Source organism: Oncorhynchus gorbuscha, linkage group LG11, assembly GCF_021184085.1.
Source record: "Oncorhynchus gorbuscha isolate QuinsamMale2020 ecotype Even-year linkage group LG11, OgorEven_v1.0, whole genome shotgun sequence".
In the NCBI taxonomy this organism is placed as follows: domain Eukaryota; kingdom Metazoa; phylum Chordata; class Actinopteri; order Salmoniformes; family Salmonidae; genus Oncorhynchus; species Oncorhynchus gorbuscha.
The window spans coordinates 41,236,671-41,257,277 of NC_060183.1; the positions used below are offsets into that span (position 1 = coordinate 41,236,671).

The following is a 20,607-nucleotide window of genomic DNA, read 5'->3' on the forward strand; positions in this document are numbered from 1 at the left end:
GTAAATAAGGTATTTCTGTTTTTATGTTTAATACATTTGCAAAAATATCTAAAAACCTGTTTTGCTTTGTCATTAGGGGGTATTGCGTGTAAATTGATGAGGACAAGAGTCTGAATACTTATTATTATTACTTTCCAAAATGCGCTGTATGTCCCTCTCCTGTGATCATTCCAACGTTGGTTTGAGGTGTCAAGGTCACATGGTCAATTAGCTATTGAATTTTAAGTGACTTTGTATAAATATAGATATAAAAAAACAAGTGCAATGATTTTGTGCAACATAGCTCTCTATGTAAGGAACAAATGAGAGTTGAAATTAGGTTGCTAAGCTTGGTTGAAGAGCTATTGAAATTATATACTTTCAAATATTTCTATAAAATCGTGTAAGTGATATTTGGACAACAAAGTTGTTTTGAGGTGCCTACGTCATGTGATCAAGGAGCAATTGAAGTTCTAAGTCACACATTTAACTAATAAATTGAGGGGTAAAATATATATTTTTTTCAAATAACCAAAGCCTGTGCGATGTATGTCCCAACCCTGTGAACATTGCAACATTGGTTTGAGGTGTCTAGGTCACATGGTCAATTAGATATTTAATTTTAAGGGACTTTGTATAAATATAGATATTTAAAAAAATAGCATGCGCTATTTCTTGCTAAAGTACTAAAATAGAATTCACAAGTGAAAAAGTGATAGACTAATATTGTCACCCATCAGACTATTCTTAATTTAATATTGTCTTTACATTTAATAAATACTATATGTGTGAAATGTGGTTTGATTTAGAATGGACCATTATCGTGCACCTGTCTTGAAACGGGCAAGGGAAAACAATACATGTCATCTTTGCACTTAAATAGAGAATGGAGGACTTTTTCCCATGGTTCATTTTCATGCCAGCCAGGTCGACTATACTCCTGTTAAAGAGAAGCAATGTGCTTACTATTAGTAAAGTCAAGAAATAAATATAGTAGGCCTAGTCTATATAAAGCTGATGTGATCCTCCTCTTTTTAATCAAGGCCATCACTCCGTTTTCTCACGCAATTGCATAGCCTGTAGAAATGTTGTGCAACATGAGCTCATGGGCCCTCGTGAAGTGTTTGATTAGATTTTGTAGGTCCTACCAGAGTGGCCTACCATCAAAAACAATGGAGAAAATGCGTCGCATAACATTTTAACATGCAGGGCTTGACGTTAACCTGTTTATCCACTTGTCATTCAGGCAAGGAGGTGACTGAAAATGTTGTGTTGTTTGATGCAAACCACTTTACAAAATAAAATACATTAATATGCTACCCTCTGCGTATTGGCTACTTAGCTTATTCAAGCCTGTATCAAAATACAACACTGCCACTTTAAGACAAAAAAAAGCTCTTTGTCGGACCCACTTTTCAAAGATGTACACATTTTGTGCTCTTGTAGGAAGCAATCACTCCAACATTGCTGACTACAAATGATCTATGACTGGCTAATAATTCACTAACTAGCAAATAACTCACTAACTAGCAAAGGATATGAACAATTGTGGACATGTGGCTACAAGCAGCTCTCGCTTTGATCTCAAAACAACTGCATCTACTCCGCTCATGCTGTAAACACAGTCCAGTTCAAAGTGACTGGCACAGATCCATATATGGAAATGGTCTATTTGCATATAGGCCTACTGCAGCTCTGATTGGTTATGCTGCAGTACGGGCTGAGTCGTGCATGTCAATGCAATAGAATCCTACTCTGATGCGTTCTGCCTACAACAAAATCACTTGCATAGTTTTACATACTAAGTCTCGCATAGTTTGTTTTGTTTCGGTATGTTGCATTGAAAGTGGCTAATATTGAGTTGATTCAATCACAATTCCCACAGTAATGGGAAACATTGATAGTGTTAACTAAGGGGGAAAACTCTAGAAAGTTGAGTAAAATTCAGTCTTGCACTTCTCTGCGCGGGCCGATATTTCATCATCCCATGGGAACCGCTGATTCGGTGTGCGAGTTCATTAGAACGTGCGTTGAAGATGTCGTTCCCATAGCAACGATTAAAACATTCCCTAACCAGAAACCGTGGATTGATGGCAGCATTCGCGTGAAACTGAAAGTGCGAACCACTGCTTTTAATCAGGGCAAGGTGACTGGTAACATGGCCGAATACAAACAGTGCAGCTATTCCCTCCGCAAGGCTATCAAACAAACTAAGCGTCAGTACAGAGACAAAGTTGAATCTCAATTCAACGGCCCAGACACAAGAGGCATGTGGCAGGGTCTACAGTCAATCATGGACTACAAGAAGAAATCCAGCCCAGTCACGGACCAGGATGTCTTGCTCCCAGGCAGACTAAATAACTTTTTTGCCCGCTTTGAGGACAATACAGTGCCACTGACACGGCCTGCAACGAAAACAGGCGGACTCTCCTTCACTGCAGCCAAGGTGAGTAAGACATTTAAACGTGTTAACCCTCGCAAGGCTGCAGGCCCAGACGGCATCCCCACCCGGGCCCTCAGAGCATGCGCAGACCAGCTGGCCGGTGTGTTTACGGACATATTCAATCAATCCCTATACCAGTCTGCTGTTCCCACATGCTTCAAGAGGGCCACCATTGTTCCTGTTCCCAAGAAAGCTAAGGTAACTAAGCTAAACGACTACCGCCCCGTAGCACTTACTTCCGTCATCATGAAGTGCTTTGAGAGACTAGTCAAGGACCATATCACCTCCACCCTACCCGACACCCTAGACCCACTCCAATTTGCTTACCGCCCAAATAGGTCCACAGACGATGCAATCTCAACCACACTGCCCTAACCCATCTGGACAAGAGGAATACCTATGTGAGAATGCTGTTCATCGACTACAGCTCGGCATTCAACACCATAGTACCCTCCAAGCTCGTCATCAAGCTCGACCCTGGGTCTCGACCCCGCCCTGTGCAACTGGGTACTGGACTTCCTGACGGGCCGCCCCCAGGTGGTGAGGGTAGGCAACAACATTTCCTCCCCGCTGATCCTCAACACTGGGGCCCCATAAGGGTGCGTTCTGAGCCCTCTCCTGTACTCCCTGTTCACCCACGACTGCGTGACCATGTACGCCTCCAACTCAATCATCAAGTTTGCGGACGACACAACAGTGGTAAGCTTGATTACCAACAACAACGAGACGGCCTACAGGGAGGAGGTGAGGGCCCTCGGAGTGTGGTGTCAGGAAAATAACCTCACACTCAACGTCAACAAAACTAAGGAGATGATTGTGGACTTCAGGAAACAGCAGAGGGAACACCCCCCTATCCACATCGACGGAACAGTAGTGGAGAGGGTAGCAAGTTTTAAGTTCCTCGGCATACACATCACAGACAAACTGAATTGGTCCACTCACACAGACCGCGTCGTGAAGAAGGCGCAGCAGCGCCTCTTCAACCTCAGGAGGCTGAAGAAATTTGGCTTGTCACCAAAAGCACTCAAACTTCTACAGATGCACAATCGAGAGCATCCTGGCGGGCTGTATCACTGCCTGGTACGGCAACTGCTCCGCCCTCAACCGTAAGGCTCTCCAGAGGGTAGTGAGGTCTGCACAACGCATCACCGGGGGCAAACTACCTGCCCTCCCCGATGTTACAGGAAGGCCATAAAGATCATCAAGGACATCAACCACCCGAGCCACTGCCTGTTCACCCCGCTATCATCCAGAAGGCGAGGTCAGTACAGGTGCATCAAAGCTGGGACCGAGAGATTGAAAAACAGCTTCTATCTCAAGGCTATCAGACTGTTAAACAGCCACCACTAACATTGAGTGGCTGCTGCCAACACACTGACACTGACACTGACTCAACTCCAGCCACTTTAATAATGGGAATTGATGGGAAATGATGTAAATACATCACTAGCCACTTTAAACAATGCTACCTTATATAATGTTACTTACCCTACATTATTCATCTCATATGCATACGTATATACTGCACTCTATATCATCGACTGCATCCTTATGTAATAAATGTATCACTAGCCACTTTAACTATGCCACTTTGTTTACATACTCATCTCATATGTATATACTGCACTCGATACCATCTACTGTATCTTGCCTATGCTGCTCTGTACCATCACTCATTCATATATCCTTATGTACATATTCTTTATCCCTTACACTGTGTATAAGACAGTAGTTTTGGAATTGTTAGTTAGATTACTTGTTGGTTATTACTGCATTGTCGGAACTAGAAGCACAAGCATTTCGCTACACTCGCATTAACATCTGCTAACCATGTGTATGTGACAAATAAAATTGGATTTGATTTGATTTGAAGACTGCGCACAGCAGAAATATCACTGAAATATTGTAGTTCCTACACATCACCTTCTATATTCAAAGAAAATATGCCTTTTATAGGCTAAGTTGATGAGCTAATGGCCAGCATCATGCTCATGTCAGTCCTCTAGAAGAGATGTAGTCTTCCTAGCAGGACAGGCCCGCTCATAAGGCAGGATTAGGAGGATGCCTATGGCGGCAGATTGACGAGGGCGGCATTTTCTGAGCTAAACTGACCAATAGTCACCTCCAACAACACATGAAACAGGGACGCAAAATATTTATCTTGTCCATTCTAGAGGTCGGCCGATTTAATCGGAATGGCCGATTAATTAGGGCCGATTTCAAGTTTTCATAACAATCAGAAATCTATATTTTTGGGCGTCGATTTGCAGATTTTAAATTTTAAAATTTTAAATTAATATAATTAATTTTTTACACCTTTATTTAATCTTTATTTAACTAGGCAAGTCAGTTAAGAACACATTCTTATTTTCAATGACGGCCTAGGAACGGTGGGTTAACTTCCTCGTTCAGGGGCAGAAAGACCGATTTTCACCTTGTCAGCTCGGGGGATCCAATCTTGCAACCTTACAGTTAACTAGTCCAATGCAATAACGACTTGCCTCACTCTCGTTGCACTCCACAAGGAGACTGCTTGTTACGCGAATGCAGTAAGCCAAGGTAAGTTGCTAGTTAGCATTAAACTTATCTTATAAAAAACAATCAATCATAATCACTAGTTAACTACACATGGTTGATGATATTCCTAGATATTATCTGGCGTGTCCTGTGTTGCATATAATCTGACTGAGCATACAAGCATACAAGTATCTAAGTATCTGACTGAGCGGTGGTAGGTAGAAGCAGGCGTGTAAACATTCATTCAAACAGCACTTTTGTGCGTTTTGCCAGCAGCTCTTTGTTGTGCATCAAGCATTGCGCTGTTTATCACTTCAAACCTATCAACTCCCGAGATGAGGCTGATGTGACCGAAGTGAAATGGCTGGCTAGTTAGCGCGCGCTAATAGCGTTTCAAACTTCACTCGCTCTGAGCCAAGGAGTGGTTGTTTCCCTTGCTCTGCATGGGTACCGCTGCTTAGATGTGGTGGCTGTTGTCGTTGTGTTGCTGGTTCGAGCCCAGGGAGGAGCGAGGAGAGGGACGGAAGCTATACTGTTCCACTGGCAATACTAAAGTGCTTATTAGAACATCCAATAGTCAAAGGTTAATGAAATACAAATGGTATAGAGGGAAATAGTCCTACAATAACTACAACCTAAAACTTCTTACCTGGGAATATTGAAGACTCATGTTAAAAGGAACCACCAGCTTTCATGTGTTCTCATGTTCTGAGCAAGGAACTGAAACGTTAGCTTTCTTACATAGCACATATTGCACTTTTACGTTCTTCTCCAACACTTTGTTTTTGCATTATTTAAACCAAATTGAACATGTTTCATTATCTATTTGAGGCTAAATTGATTTTATTGATGTATTATATTAAGTTAAAATAAGTCTTAATTCAGTATTGTTGTAATTGTCATTATTACAATTGTATTTTTGTTATATTTAAATCGGCCGATTAATCGGTATCAGCTTTTTTTGGTCCTCCAATAATCGGTATCGGCGTTTAAAAAATCATAAGTCGATTCCCAGCGCGCCTCTCCCAGGTGCTGTTGGAGAGATGCAACACTCCACCAACGTTATGTCAAAAAATAATCTAACAAATCCTTTATCAGAAAGAGTATGTGGCCTTTTCTGTAGCCTACAGGCTGGAGAGAATGTATGACAATGTAATGAGATTCATTTTTTACATCATGCAGGTTTCTCCGATCAAATAGCCTAACATAAATGGCGCCCAATCGAATAAAGAATGCGCTGACATGTTAACAAACATCATAGCCTATCCTATCCTAAAAACAAGACCGATCAAATTAAAATGGACCATATGGAATGTACAATTAGGCTACTCACAACTGCTGTCCGGGAGTTTCATCCCATGGGCTCAATTGTCATGATCATTGATTTAAATTTTTGACGAGCTGATGATAGTCAAAAGGAAAATACTTCTGCATTTCCCGTATAAACACATTACAAATAGGCTCAGGATAACTCCTCCTGATAAAGTTGGGTAGCTGATATTCAGAGTTTAAATAGCCAAATTGATTAGTCTCAGGAATCAGGTCTAATAAAGCCAATGCAATGGCCTGTTTTATAAACGGTGGGCCTACCACATGGATGGGCATTCATAAAATTCCATTGGGGGCCGACATGGTAGGCTATACCTCAGTAAACAGGGGCAGACGCCTTTTGGACATATGTTTTTGGTGCATGCCTTGATTTCCATGGACGTTGGTTTTTGGTCATATCTGAACCAATCATAGATGTCTATATTTGGTTCCGATTTGGTCCGGTCTGGATCAGCCTTGATTTGGCCTAAACACAGAGATCAATAAAGGATGTCTTTCCATCTTTCATTCAGAATTTAAATTGCGCCTAACTTCAACATCTGGAAAATAGGCAACTTTTGGTCTCGCCTAGGGTGGCAGAATGGCCCGGACTGGCCCTGCTTCATAGTAGGACTCTGCAATAATAGGTGGTGTGTACGTGTGCGCATCCATTTCAGCATGTTTTGGGGGTGGAGCAAGAGTCGACTCCCTCGACTCCAACCACAGGAGTTGGAGTTGACTCCAAAAATCCTGCAGTCGTGCAACACTAGTGAGAAGTGTGGTAGCAATTCCATAGGAAGACAGGATGTCACATGCTGCGGTTGCTCCCAAATGTACTTTAGTCATAAGACTGGGCGTATAGCAAAGACAAGTTTGTATCAGGTTAGAAAAACACTAGCATATAACAAGAGACTATACTTTATGTCAGGACCCGGTTACGAACCCGGGTCTCCGGAGTGAGAAACAGTCACTTAACCAACTGAGCCACGAATAGTCGGCAGAACCCAGAAGATGAGGCAGACACAGCAGTACTTGAGACGGTGTATTTAATGAAGTAAAAAGTGAAGTTCTTCAGGAAAACATGTAACTCCACAACCTCAAAAGGAATCCTACCAGAACAAAGGTAATCCTCCAAGACAAAAAAGGTAAATCCACAAGGTGGAAGGTAAAGCACAAAAAGCCTCAAAAGATACTCAAAAAACAAACAAACAAGAACAAAAAACAGAATTCCACAAGAGAGTCCACCGGGATTAACAAGAGTTCTCAGAGTACTAGGGCTGGGTGCTAACATACAAACACAGAGCAAAGAACAGAGGAAAACAAAGGGTTTAAATACAATCAGGGGAAACGAGGCACAGGTGCAAATAATAATGGGGATCAAGGGAAAACAAAAGGTCAAAAGGCACAATGGGGGCATTTAGTGACCAAAAACCGGAACAACCCTGGCCAAATCCTGACACTTTAAGCAGTAAAACACAGGATAGCATGACAAATTATTTAATTTTTGATAGAGGAAAATATGTTTGAAATGACTAATTATGTATACATTCCAATCAGAAACTGACTAGTCCAAATGCTATAATGTACTGTCCCTCTTGCTCCCTTTCACAATTGTATATAATGTAGTCAGGAAGTTAAGTAACAATGAAGGTCTGTTCTTTAAGTTCATTCAGTTGTACAAATCTCCAGGTGGTGGGAACGGGCCATCTCCAAAATGGTCGGGAATGTTGATTTATGCTGACTGGCCTTGACTTCGTGCTGATAACGCGGAGGCTTGAGAATTAGAGGGGCCCTCTGTTTGTGAAACGGAACGTTTGGAAAACGCTGACGTCATTTTCAGTTTATAACCTGTGGTAATGTGTGTGAGCATTCAGTACTCATCAAGAATAAATGCTGAACTTGTTTTTTAAGACTGGTCTCTTACTAATTCATGCAAATGATAAACTTACATCTTATCATGAATTAGAAATGAGTGCGAATTAAATTGGTTTTGGCAATAAAACATAAGGGAATTTAAAATTCCTCTATCAATTTGGTCCTTCGAGCCGGATCTAAATATCTTTATCTGAAGGTAATACGCTGAAAATCGTGCACGGACGAGTTTGACTCGTTTTACTAAAGACCTGACCTCTGAATTGAGGTTAACTTAAACAGGCCTGCGTATTATCACAGAGAACAGAGAGAGTGACTAGATACAACGAACATTGCTTTCCCAGTCGGCGATAAGGTCAGTATGTTTTATTCTTGATTAAGGGGGAATGATTTAAATTATCATAGAGTGATTTAAGTTGTTCTCAGTTTAAAAGTCAACTCTACAAATAGGCTATGCTTGGAGCGACATTGTAGTTCAAAGTCCTATAGAGAACAGGGATTACTGTATAGTCCTACAGTGATCACTGTATACGGGTGAAAACTAATGTTAGATTGAGCGATGAATGGACGGGGGGGGTCTTTCCCGGTTTTTAGTAGTCTGTGTTCTTGATAGTGAAAAGTGATCGTGTGGTTGAGGTTCCGTGGGAAGAAACGGAACAGGTGATTTTATGCCATCAGCTTTCAAGAATAGACACTGCAGGATTGGTTTTGGGACTGGCCTCGGTCCATTTGTTTTCGGTCAACTTTACAAGTAGGCTAGGTTTGGAGCGACATAGTTTAAGTTAAAAGGCCTAAAGGAACGAGGATTACTGTATACGGGTGAGATAAATATCAGATTGAACAATGTATCCAGCGGAGAGACGGAACAAGTGACCCCATAGATATATAGATCTTGGAAATAGACACTGCAGGTTGGTGGTCCTTATTTTTTAGATTATGGGGAACAATTGAGTTGCTTTTCCGTTGGTCATTTTCAATCAACTCTACAGATTAAGCTATATTTGGGGCGATATTTTAAGTTCAAAGTCCTATAGGAACATTGATCGCTGTATACGGGTGAAAACTAGTATCAGATTGAACGACGAGTGGACGGAGACTCTTGAGACTCGGTCTATTTGTCTTCGGTCAACCCTACAAGTAGGCTGATTTGGAGCGACGATCTTAGCAAAAGTCCTAAAGGAACAGTAATGTATCGTATACGGGTGAGACTTAATGTCAGACTTTAGTAGATGAGGATCCCAATAAAAGAGATATTAACCATAAGGTGTTAAATATTGGAATTATTAGGCGTAAGTAGATAAGGATTCCAATAAAGAGAAATTAACATAAAGGGTTGGAGATTGGAATTATTTTGGGGCAGGAATGTATTATAATGGGTAGTAACCCTTCTAAAGTGCTTTCTGAAGAGACGGAAGATTACCGTTATATGAAACAAAAAAAAGATAGAAGGAATGTAGATTTCTGTCCTAAATGGGGAAAAGGGTATGGTTTTGACGGACGCCTAGATGTCGAAAAGTTAGAATTCCTGGTAAAACAAATACATAAGGAATGTGGTAATAATGTGAAAAAGAAAAATACAAGATGTTTTAATTGTAACAAAATTGGGAGTGTAACACTCCACGAAAAAATCATCAACAGGTTGTAATTTAACTGTGGGGAAGTCAGAGGCGACAATCGAGTAAAGAAAGGGAACTGAGGGAAAACTTTGGGCGTTCAAATTTGGGCTATTTTCTGTTGTCTAGATGTCGGAGTAACAAATACAATTAACTGTGAAAAAGGGGATAACTGAGAGATACAATACAATTCCAGCCTGCCTGGACGTTATGGCTATTTATGAATCAATTGACATGAGAAGTTTAACACAAAAACAGGGTACGTTAAATGTTAGGGTAAATTAAATTGAGAAGTTCGGTTGGGTTTACTCTGATTATAATTTAAAACTGAACTCAATCGGAATAGGGAATATATATTTTACAAAGGCGGGCAGATTTGTGTCTATAGCCAAGCAACGGAATTGCTAGACACTCAAATGGGGCTATATAGTGCAACGCTTTTGACTATAAATTAGGTAAGAATAGTTTAATCGTAAGAAGTTGTGATTGTTTTTCTGATTATTGATGTTTGGTTAAGGTAACGCCAGTGAATTTGAACAAAAAAGTAACGTATTCTAAAAACGATCTGGTTTCCGTTCTCATTGCGGGGAACAAAGGAAAAGTCTTATCTTAAAGGGACAGTGCACGGTAATCACAGTGGTTTGAGTTGTAATTAGACAAGTGAATAACGTATTGGGAATAGAGTTGTAATTAAAATACTAAGTCAAAGACGAGACAGGTATTTAGAGCAAATTGGATTCTAAATGATAACAAAGAGACAATCATGATTTATGCCCATCGAAAAGATTTTATAAAATTGGCGAATTTAGAGATGATTGGTTGGGGTGGTAAATTATAATTCAGAATTTGAACAGATGTGACAAATTAGGTTTGGTTAATCGAACAATAATTATTTACAATTCATTTGAAGTCGCTACGAATTGGCAGATTGAGCGCTTGATGATGACGTCACCATCGTGACACTTTTGTCACCAGAAAACTGGCAATAACGGAGCAAACTGTATGGCTATTAGAGTGTGTATCGAGGCTTCGAGTAAACCTTTCAGAAGTTGAGATAAAAGTTTTTGTTTATTTGTTTATTGGTTATAGTCAATTTTTGGGTTTGATTTAACTTAGTTGAACAGTGTTTTCTGGCGGGTTTAGGTAGAACTCTTTGTTCCGGAACGGATGAAAGTTACCCAAGTTAAGTAAATTAAAGGAGCCATGAGAGAATGCGAATGCATATTTATTAAATATCGGGGATTAAATTACGAATTCCTTACACTGTGAAATGTATGACATTTGCGGCAGAGAGAAAAAGTAATTCATTGGATAATAAGGTTATCAGGTTAATTGTATCTAAAAGTAGCATGGTCATTTAAGTAAACATATCTGTAGACGATGTTTAAAACTTATGATTAATGATTTGAGTCAAAGGGGAATTATCATTAGGTTTAGTTATAGTTCACCTATTGAGTTTCTGATTCGAAATAGCATTAGGGAATGATAGTTAGGGGTGAGGTGGCTCACTTTAGAGGCCTCCTGGGATTACAACTTTGGGGAGAGATAAGCTTTAAAAAGGTCTGCAAATTATACACATGGAACAACTGTTAGAACTGTTTGTTTAGTGCAAGGGTATTTTAGAGGCAGGCTCACATATGGAACCTTATGAGATGTTTTTTATGGGTTTGAATTATACAGGTGACTATTTCTATTCAAAAGATAAAGGGTTCTTTATGCCTAATATGGTATGACCTTTTGACCTTATCATGACTGGCTCCCAAGGTCTGATCAGCCTCGGGGGAGAGTCATTTGTATAATGAATGGGGTCATATTGAGTTACTAGTATTAAGGTAAATTCATTAGAAATGAAGCAGTTTTGGTTGAGGGTTAGAATTACTGTTTGAACCGCAAATGAGAAAGTGGTTCAGGATTCTGTCTTATAACATTAGCTGTGAAGTTTTTTGAATGGGCTATTGGGGATTTGGTATTGTAACAGAGAGAAAGTCATATTTATCATTGAGAATAAATAGTGGAAGATAACATATTTAGAGCCAACAGGGCAGGGAAGAAATTGAGATATTTTTGTTTGGTTTTAACACTCGGTTACAGGAGTGTCAAAAGACGGGAGACATTACCTGTGTAATAGGGGAGGGTGTCCGTATGATAACCAACTTGGGACAGTTTTGGGACTGGAGAAAGGGGATCCCACAAAGGTGGATAGGCTTTCCATAATATGGGGGAAACCTGGGAGCACTGTTGAACTTTGTAAAGGTGATGAAATCCTACTAACCATCAAAACTATTAAGCTCTCTGATGCAGGCACTTGCACCCCCGGACTACAAAGGACCGGGACAGACACGGTGGGTGTGTTTTCTATTAAGGTACTGCCAAAACCGGAGGTCTCAGACGGACCGGGGCCAGACACACTCCTCTATCACCCCTGGACCGAACCTGTCACCACTATGCTAAAAATCCCATTCAGGTAATTAATGTTAGACTATTCAGCTATTGATCAATGAGGCACGGAGACTGGTTTCGATGGTAGGGACAATTTGTGGCTGTCTTATACAGAATGGACTTGCTTAGAATATGCTTCTTGATAGTCAGGGGGGAGTCTACAAAATGTTCAGTGAACAATGTTGTACGTATATCCCTAATAACACCAGTCCAGATGGTAGTATATCTAAGGGCCTTAAATGGGCTATCTGCTGAGATGAGGACCATGTCGGGGGTAGAGGAGTCTGACTGTCCACCCTGGTTGGGAGACTGGTTTGGTAAGTATACCGGTATGGTGGTTACTGGATTTCTGACCCTAATTCCTGTATTATTTACTGACTGAGGATGACCCATGTATGTTTGTTCTCCCTGTCGTGAAGGGTGGCATGGTGCCCACCTGATGCTGGATAAGAATAGCTGAGAGGACCAGATGGGTTATAAGAATGCTTTGTTCTGATTTACTCTGTTTTCCAGGACCAAAGTTTTATTCCACACTTTGCAACACATATTAAACCCATGTTATTGTCGGATAGAATACTGAGGGTCCCCAAGGAGAGGGCTTGTTAGTGTAGGAAGGATTTTTAATATGGTTAGCATCTATTAGATTATACGTTTTTAAATAGTATTATATTTAACAGGAATATAGGACATCTATGAGGAGTTAGGATTATTGTTGGGATTAAGATAGATTGATTAAGGAATTTGGAGAAAAGCCGCTCATAGACATTTTTTTTTTTTTTTTCTAAAAGAGGGTCCATGGGTTTGTAGTTCCCATGTAGTTCAAATTTGGAAAACATGAGAAACATACAGAGGAGCCCTCCCACGCACCGCAGAGACCTTGAAGGTGGGAGAGCAGATAAGTTAGAGGGGGGTGCAGGAAGAGCAAAGATAACATAGTGGGTAAATAAGTTTCTAAATGGGTCAGAATGGGAGCTGTAGATAGAGGAGGTATTTGGCATAAAGGGAATCTACCTGTTTTACCTAAATCACTGTTTAAATATGCTGCTGTATTGATACATGGGCAAAGCCATGTATCAACAGGGGGGATGGTAGGAATGGTTAAACAGCACTTTGTAGCATATGGAATAACTAACTATTTTAAAAACTTTTGCTCACGGTGTACTAACTAGGAGTGAAAACAAGAAGTGGTGTTTAACAATAATTGATAAATATACCAAATGGGTAGAAGTGTTTCCTACATCCTCAGCAGACGCAGAAACAGTGGCTAGAGCATTGTCAGGAGATAATTCCGCGATTTGGATTACCAGAAGTAATTGAGCATATAGGTCAGAAATTGGATATAAATATGAAGAAACATAGTTCTTATCACCCCCAAAGCGCTGGCCTTATCGAGAACATGAATCGATCGGTAAAAGGTTGATTAAGGAAAACACACCTAAGTACTGGAATGAACGGGATAAAATGCCTGCCCATAGTGTTAATGACTATTAGAATAACCCCTGATAGGGAGGGGCTATCTCCATTTGAGAAAGTTTTTGGTAGACCCTATAGAATGCCCCAATTAGGGCGATTAGAAATAGAAAGCAGTATGGTGGGACACATGAGGAGGTTGTTCATTAATCAAACACGTATGTCAAAAGTTTTATGCCCAGCAGGAGAATTAGAGGGAGGTGGCACACGAGATTCAACCAGGAGACTGGATCTGGATCCAATCATTGAAGAAAAAAAAACTGGAAGCAGCCTCGGTGGGAGGGACCATTCCAAGTACTACTGGTGACTGCCTTCGTGGTGAGAATAGCCGAAAGAGCTACCTGGGTACATGTCACACATTGTAAGGGGGTGAGTCATACTGCCACTGTCGAGCGGTCACAGGGGAAGGAGAGGAACCGTGACCCATATGGAACGGGGGTCAAACTCCTTCTGAAGATTCCCTATACCTGACCTTTCCCCAGCTGTGAGCGTTCATAGAAGAGAAGTGATGGCTTGGCCTCTGGCTGTTGATATGTTCTCAGGGAGAGGGTGGGGCTTCACGTGTGCACTGACTGTCCTGAGCTGTTTTATTGTGGGGGCCATATTCCTGATTCACCATGATCCCCCGGAAAGTGCCAAAGAGGATAATTTGACTCATGTGCTAGATGAGGGAAATGGGATGTTACCTAAGATTCTCTGAAGGTCACTGAAACAAAATAGTAAGGAAGTGAGGGTGGAATTGGGCAAGGATCTCTCAGTAGAATTTTGTGTAGATCAATTGGGGTCATTCACCCCTTGGCAGTCTAGAACCATGGGACTCTATGGGAAGTAATTGTGTAAATCACCGTGTAAGTCGTGGAGCCAGGTCATAGCTCACACTGAAAGGGATGGCTATGTAAACCCATACACTCAATTTGGGACCAGGTAAAGTATAGTAAGGGAATGGCATGTATGGTAAAGCTGTTCATGAAAGCAGGAATGCCAAGTAATGATAGCTGTATTGATTTACACTATTTATATCCCCAGGTTCCATTTAAATCAAGACTTCCTCCCTTTACCGTGACGAGAGGAGAATATTACTGTTTTGCCAGATAACGTACACACGGGAAATACGTGGGGGAAGTTGGTACCTGCAATAAGACAGAGAATATTATCACTGACGAGACCATGTCTGATTTGACAGGCTGGTTGAACTCTGGAGATTTCAAAATGTTGAAGGTGGCCAGGGCTGACATCTGGTGGTTGTGCGGGGGAATGAATTTGTGGTCGGTATTACCGACTGATTGGACTGGGCTATGCGCTCTAGTACATTTAGGAATGCCTTTTACACTCATACAACACCAAGACGTGAAGTTAGCCAAAACGAGAGAGATGCTCCATCTGGGTCTTTTGACGACAGTATATATTGATAACATTGGGATTCCACGAGGTGTGTAATTATAGTTATGGTAATCAACAGCGCTTTAGCAGGAATACCAAAGGTGTTGTTAAAGGTTTTGTAGAACAGACTGAAGCAACCAGCTGGAAGACCTGACAGAATAGAATTGCATTAGATAAAAGGAGGAAGTGGGCGTGATAATCAGGACCATGTCTTACATCCCAGGTAGCACGGCTCCGGACGAATCAGTGCCCGAAGCCTCAGCTGGTTTGACCACCCTGGCTCACGGGTTGGCAGAAACTCTGGGGTGGATACTTCTCTGAACTAAATTGGGTAGACAGTATTTATGGAAAAATGTGGTGTTTTGGGCTGTATCAACCTGTATGACTGTATTAATTTTATGCGGCTGTTGTCTAATTCCCTGTGTGCGAGGCCTTGTTTCCAGGACTCTGGAAAGATCAATGACCCAACGGATGGTGCGTTATGGGCCGATTCCAGATTCTGACCTGTGTAGGACTGGAGGCATGTCTACAGAGGAAGTGGACGAATCCGGATCTGTCATTTGTGGGGAATTTATGTTTGATGAGAATAGTGTTGACATGAAGGGGAATTAGATTGTAATTTGTTTCAATGATTAAACTGTTTTTTTGATGAAGATTGTAAAAAGAAAAACAAAAAAGAATCCTGGAAGGAAGAGTTATGATTCTGATGTAGATTTAAAAACAGTTGGAGTTAAGGTTAGAATTGATTAATGAAATGTGGAGAGTTGGATAAACATTTATAATTGATTTGTTGATTATTTGTCTATTCATATGATAATCTGATAAACCTCTATAAAAAGGTTAGATAAGTTCGTTTATACTTTCATTTTTTATGATTAAATAAAACTAGATGTAGAATTGAATGTATAATATTTGATCAAAGGGAGGATTGATAGAGGAAAATATGTTTGAAATGACTAATTATGTATACATTCCAATCAGAAACTGACTAGTCCAAATGCTATAATGTACTGTCCCTCTTGCTCCCTTTCACAATTGTATATAATGTAGTCAGGAAGTTAAGTAACAATGAAGGTCTGTTCTTTAAGTTCATTCAGTTGTACAAATCTCCAGGTGGTGGGAACGGGCCATCTCCAAAATGGTCGGGAATGTTGATTTATGCTGACTGGCCTTGACTTCGTGCTGATAACGCGGAGGCTTGAGAATTAGAGGGTCCCTCTGTTTGTGAAACGGAACGCTGACGTCATTTTCAGTTTATAACCTGTGGTAATGTGTGTGAGCATTCAGTACTCATCAAGAATAAATGCTGAACTTGTTTTTTAAGACTGGTCTCTTACTAATTCATGCAAATGATAAACTTACAACTTATCATGAATTAGAAATGAGTGCGAATTAAATTGGTTTTGGCAATAAAACATAAGGGAATTTAAAATTCCTCTATCAATTTTCCATGACATTTCCTCCCTTTTGAGACTAAGTATCAACCTTATGGAAAGTGACTTACAAGCATTTTCATTAAACAAGCATTAACATGAGGAAAAGAGTAAAGACTTTCTTACACTTAGTACATTACAATTGTAAGTTACTTCCGTTGTCATTGAGTTTCAACACTTCACATAGTGCAATTCACTCTCAGAAAGGGGAAAGGAACATATGAATTTAAACATCACTACATACTTTATCACCACACACAAGGAAATCACTTCGTTGAGACTGTCCATATTGCCACAGGGTCACCATGATGGTAGGGCCTTAACTCTACCTTGGGAGCATCATTCACATAACCCCCATCCCTCTGTGGACATGGACAGGCTGCACTATTAACTGAATGTTTTTACCTTGGTGTTATGGATTATCATCGTCTTCATCAGACAGGAAATAAATCAGGTAAATAGGGTTCTGGGTGCTTCCTTCAGGGGTCAGTAATGACATGGCAAGAATAAACTCAATGGCTTTGCTGAACAATTTCTTAACAGGTGTTGGAATCGACTATAATAAGCATTATTGTAAAAAAAAATAACTATGCCATAAATCAACCTATAATATATTGTAGCTCCCATAACACCAAATAATAACCCATCCAAACCGATTCCAATCGTTGTCTGGTTGGTGTTCTTTTGCGAGATCACCACTGAGCTCTTTCAGATGCTCCACTATAATAGTCAAGTTAACCTCACCCTAGGGTATGAATGTACAGCAATGGTCACCTATCATTTGGCACACTCTTATGCAAACATTCTGTCCCTGTATGTACTTAGCCTCCGGCTACAAATATATTTTGCACAATGAATCATTATCTAACCCATAACACGTTAGTCATTACTGCTAGTCCACTTATATAGTTATAAACATACTAAAACCTGCTCAAGTCAATTGTGCTGTATCATCCAGAAAGCCATATATATTAATGCATTTTAACATTAGACTTATGATAACATGGTACAACAAAACCTCTACTATCAATGTTATACAACCCACATTTAGAATGACTGTCTTCAATGCTTCACGTTGAGTCTATCACTCAAATTCAAGACCCTCAACTTAGCACCCATCGTCACGGTTAAAATGTACATTTACAAACAGTATATTCATCTTATATTCCCAACATGAACTATTCTCATCACTTGTGGTAATTACAGATTGGTATCTCAATGCATTCTTAGTCTAAATTACTATACAGTGTGCAGTGTGCAGACCTCCACAATCAACCTAATACCCCAAAGAAACAATTACGGGCACGGTTGACCAACCGCTTTCGATTCTGCCTGTGTCCCCACTAAATATAATAATTTTCCTGTCGTAAATTTAGCCAATATTGCCCCTCCACTTTTCGCATGACCAACGGCCCCACACACTACATTTCGGTATTTTTCCACTACCCCCTGCAATATACATGTTGATAACAGGTTTCAAACCTGCAATCAGAACATATGTACACATCTTATCAATATACTCACAAACTCAAGCTGTGTTCGAATACCCATACTAATATACTATATGCTTAATGAGTATATACTTCACACTATATACTATTAGTTCATTTTAGTATACTGTAAACAAATGCTAACCTTTCAGTTGAGCTTCGCATGTCTACCGGAAATGTATGTTGTTGCTATGCAGCCTATTGCTAGCTTGTTAGCATAACAAATGACTAGTTAGACATTTTATGAATTTGGGTGTTTTGGAAATTCAGACTGTTCAGAGCGTACACTGCCCGCTCTGGCCAAGTAGCAGGGTTGATCCAAGCTCTCTGACCTAACAAAGGCAGTCAAGCACCCAAACTAACATGCTAAAGTTGGATAGCTTTCCAGCTACTTCCAGACACAAATAAGATAACACATCCTCACTCTTACCATTCTACTCACCCTAGCAGAGCTGGTAAGGCTTTTTTTCATGTTATCCAAAACGTTGGTGACTAACTGTGCTGCTGGCAAGAATTGAATTACGTTATTTTCCCCCAACGTTGGCCATATTCATCGGGTGTTGAGTGTTTGTAAATTCATCAGTTATTCTGCGCTCTGGTACATTCAAATGTAGCTAAGGTAAGAGTGACATGAATAATCAAGTCAATAAATGTTGGGTAGTTGAATAGCATATAGTTCATATACTGGAAGATTTGATATATTAGTAGCCAGCTAACGTTAGGCAGCTAGCTAACAAACTCAGCAAAAAAAGAAATGTCCCTTTTTCAGGGCCCTGTCTTTCAAAGATAATTCATAAAAATCCAAATAAATTCACAGGTCTTCATTGTAAAGGGTTTAAACACCGTTTCCCATGCTTGTTCAATGAACCATAAACAATTAATGAACATGCACCTGTGGAATGGTCATTAAGCATGTCTGGGATCTGTTGGATCGAAGGGAGAGGGTTAGGGCTATTCCCCCCAGAAATGTCTGGGTGCCTTGGTGGAAGAGTGGGGTAACATCTCACAGCAAGAACTGGCAAATCGGATACAGTCCATGAGGAGGAGATGCACTACAGTACTTAATGCAGCTGGTGGCCACACCAAATACTGACTGTTATTTTTATTTTGACCCCCCCTCCTTTGTTCAGGGACACATTATTCCATTTATTTTAGTCACATGTCTGTGGTACTTGTTCAGTTTATGTCTCAGTTGTTGAATCTTGTTATGTTCATACAAATATTTACACGTTAAGTTTGCTGAAAATATACTCAGTTGACAGTGAGAGGACGTTTCTTTTTTTGCTGAGTTTATTTTACCGGTACATACTGCTGTAATGATATGCTATGCGGTTCATAAGGATAGATTAACTAACAAATTGTCATAATTAGCCATAGCAACCAATATTTTTGCACTGATTCAAGTATTTTGTTTTTTGTCAGGATTTTGTCTTCAGATGGAAGGATGAAAATAGTATAAATGTACTTATTAAAATAGCATGCAGAACGCATCACAGGTATTACAAGCATATGCAATTTGGGTGAAAATGCAGTGTTTGGACAGTGCCCTTATGAAAAAATATTGCAGTCAGAGTGCAGTATAACTGCAGTACACTGCAGTACAACTGCAGTTAGAGTGCAGTTTAACTGCAATATGCTGCAAATACTGCATCCAAAACCCCACAGTCGACTGCAGTTTCTTCACTTTTACTGCAGTTTCAAAATTGCAATCTTTTTAGTTATGGTAAGAATTCTATATGTTGTTCTTGACCTGTGCCACTGACTACACTGTGATTCTGGAGCTCCTGAGCTGGGCCAGTTAGCCCTGGGCTAAGGTGCAGTGTGAACACGCCTTTTGTTGTTTATCTGGTGAGAGAAATTGCCCTGAAACAGTATCTCAGCCTGCTGTTGACTACAGGGACACTACAGATGACATAAACATACGTTTGACTGACCAGGTATCAAATCTACTATACTTCACCTCCTCCTCCCCTGAATGGCCCCAATAGCTGATGGGCATCACCTCAAGGTATCCAGATCATGTCAATAATGACTGACTGACTAGTTTTGAACCTGGGTCATCTGTGCACCACAACATTATGTTAGCTCACCGAGCTAAAGCCTCTGACAATCACATGCATTACTCCAGTCTGTGTTCAGTAGATTCCTAATCGTCCCTCGTCTTCTCGTATCTGGCCTCAGTCTGTTAGCCCTCTGAGCTAAAGCCTCTGAAAAACAGCTGCAGTAGTTCAGCTCTGTTCAGTAAATTCCTATATCCCCCTCCCCTCCCCTCCCCTGCCTGTCCCCAGTCTGAACCCTGCTCCAGGGGACGGTGTGGTGATGACCAACCCGTCTAAACGTCACCGGGACCGTCTGAACGGGGAGCTGGACCGGCTGACTGGCCTTCTGCCCTTCTCCCAAGAGGTCAGGGGTCGGCTGGACAAACTGTCCGTTCTCCGGCTCAGTGTGGGATACCTCAAGGTCAAGAGATTCTTCCATGGTGAGTGGACTACGGAAGCACACACACACACACACACACACACACACACACACACACACACACACACACACACACACACACACACACACACACACACACACACACACACACACACACACACACACACACACACACACACCACAATGTATCTCTAAACTCACTGTTGGAAAATAATAAGGCTATG

The 20,607-nt window shown here is 40.7% G+C and overlaps 1 protein-coding gene across 2 annotated transcripts in view; it reads left to right on the forward strand.

Annotated features, from left to right (window-relative positions):
• LOC124048647 (aryl hydrocarbon receptor-like) overlaps positions 1 to 20,607 on the forward strand; it is a 70,944-nt gene that overhangs the window by 986 nt on the left and 49,351 nt on the right. Inside the window, exon 2 of one of the 2 annotated variants that reach the window (XR_006841267.1) lies at positions 13,812 to 15,732. Coding sequence is in view for 1 of the 2 variants with exons in the window: in XM_046369632.1 (XP_046225588.1) it covers positions 20,233 to 20,423 (191 nt within the window). In the remaining variant the exon portion in view is untranslated. Of the gene's footprint in view, positions 1 to 13,811; positions 15,733 to 20,232; positions 20,424 to 20,607 lie in introns of those variants that run through there. The other variant, XM_046369632.1, reaches the window with a different exon arrangement.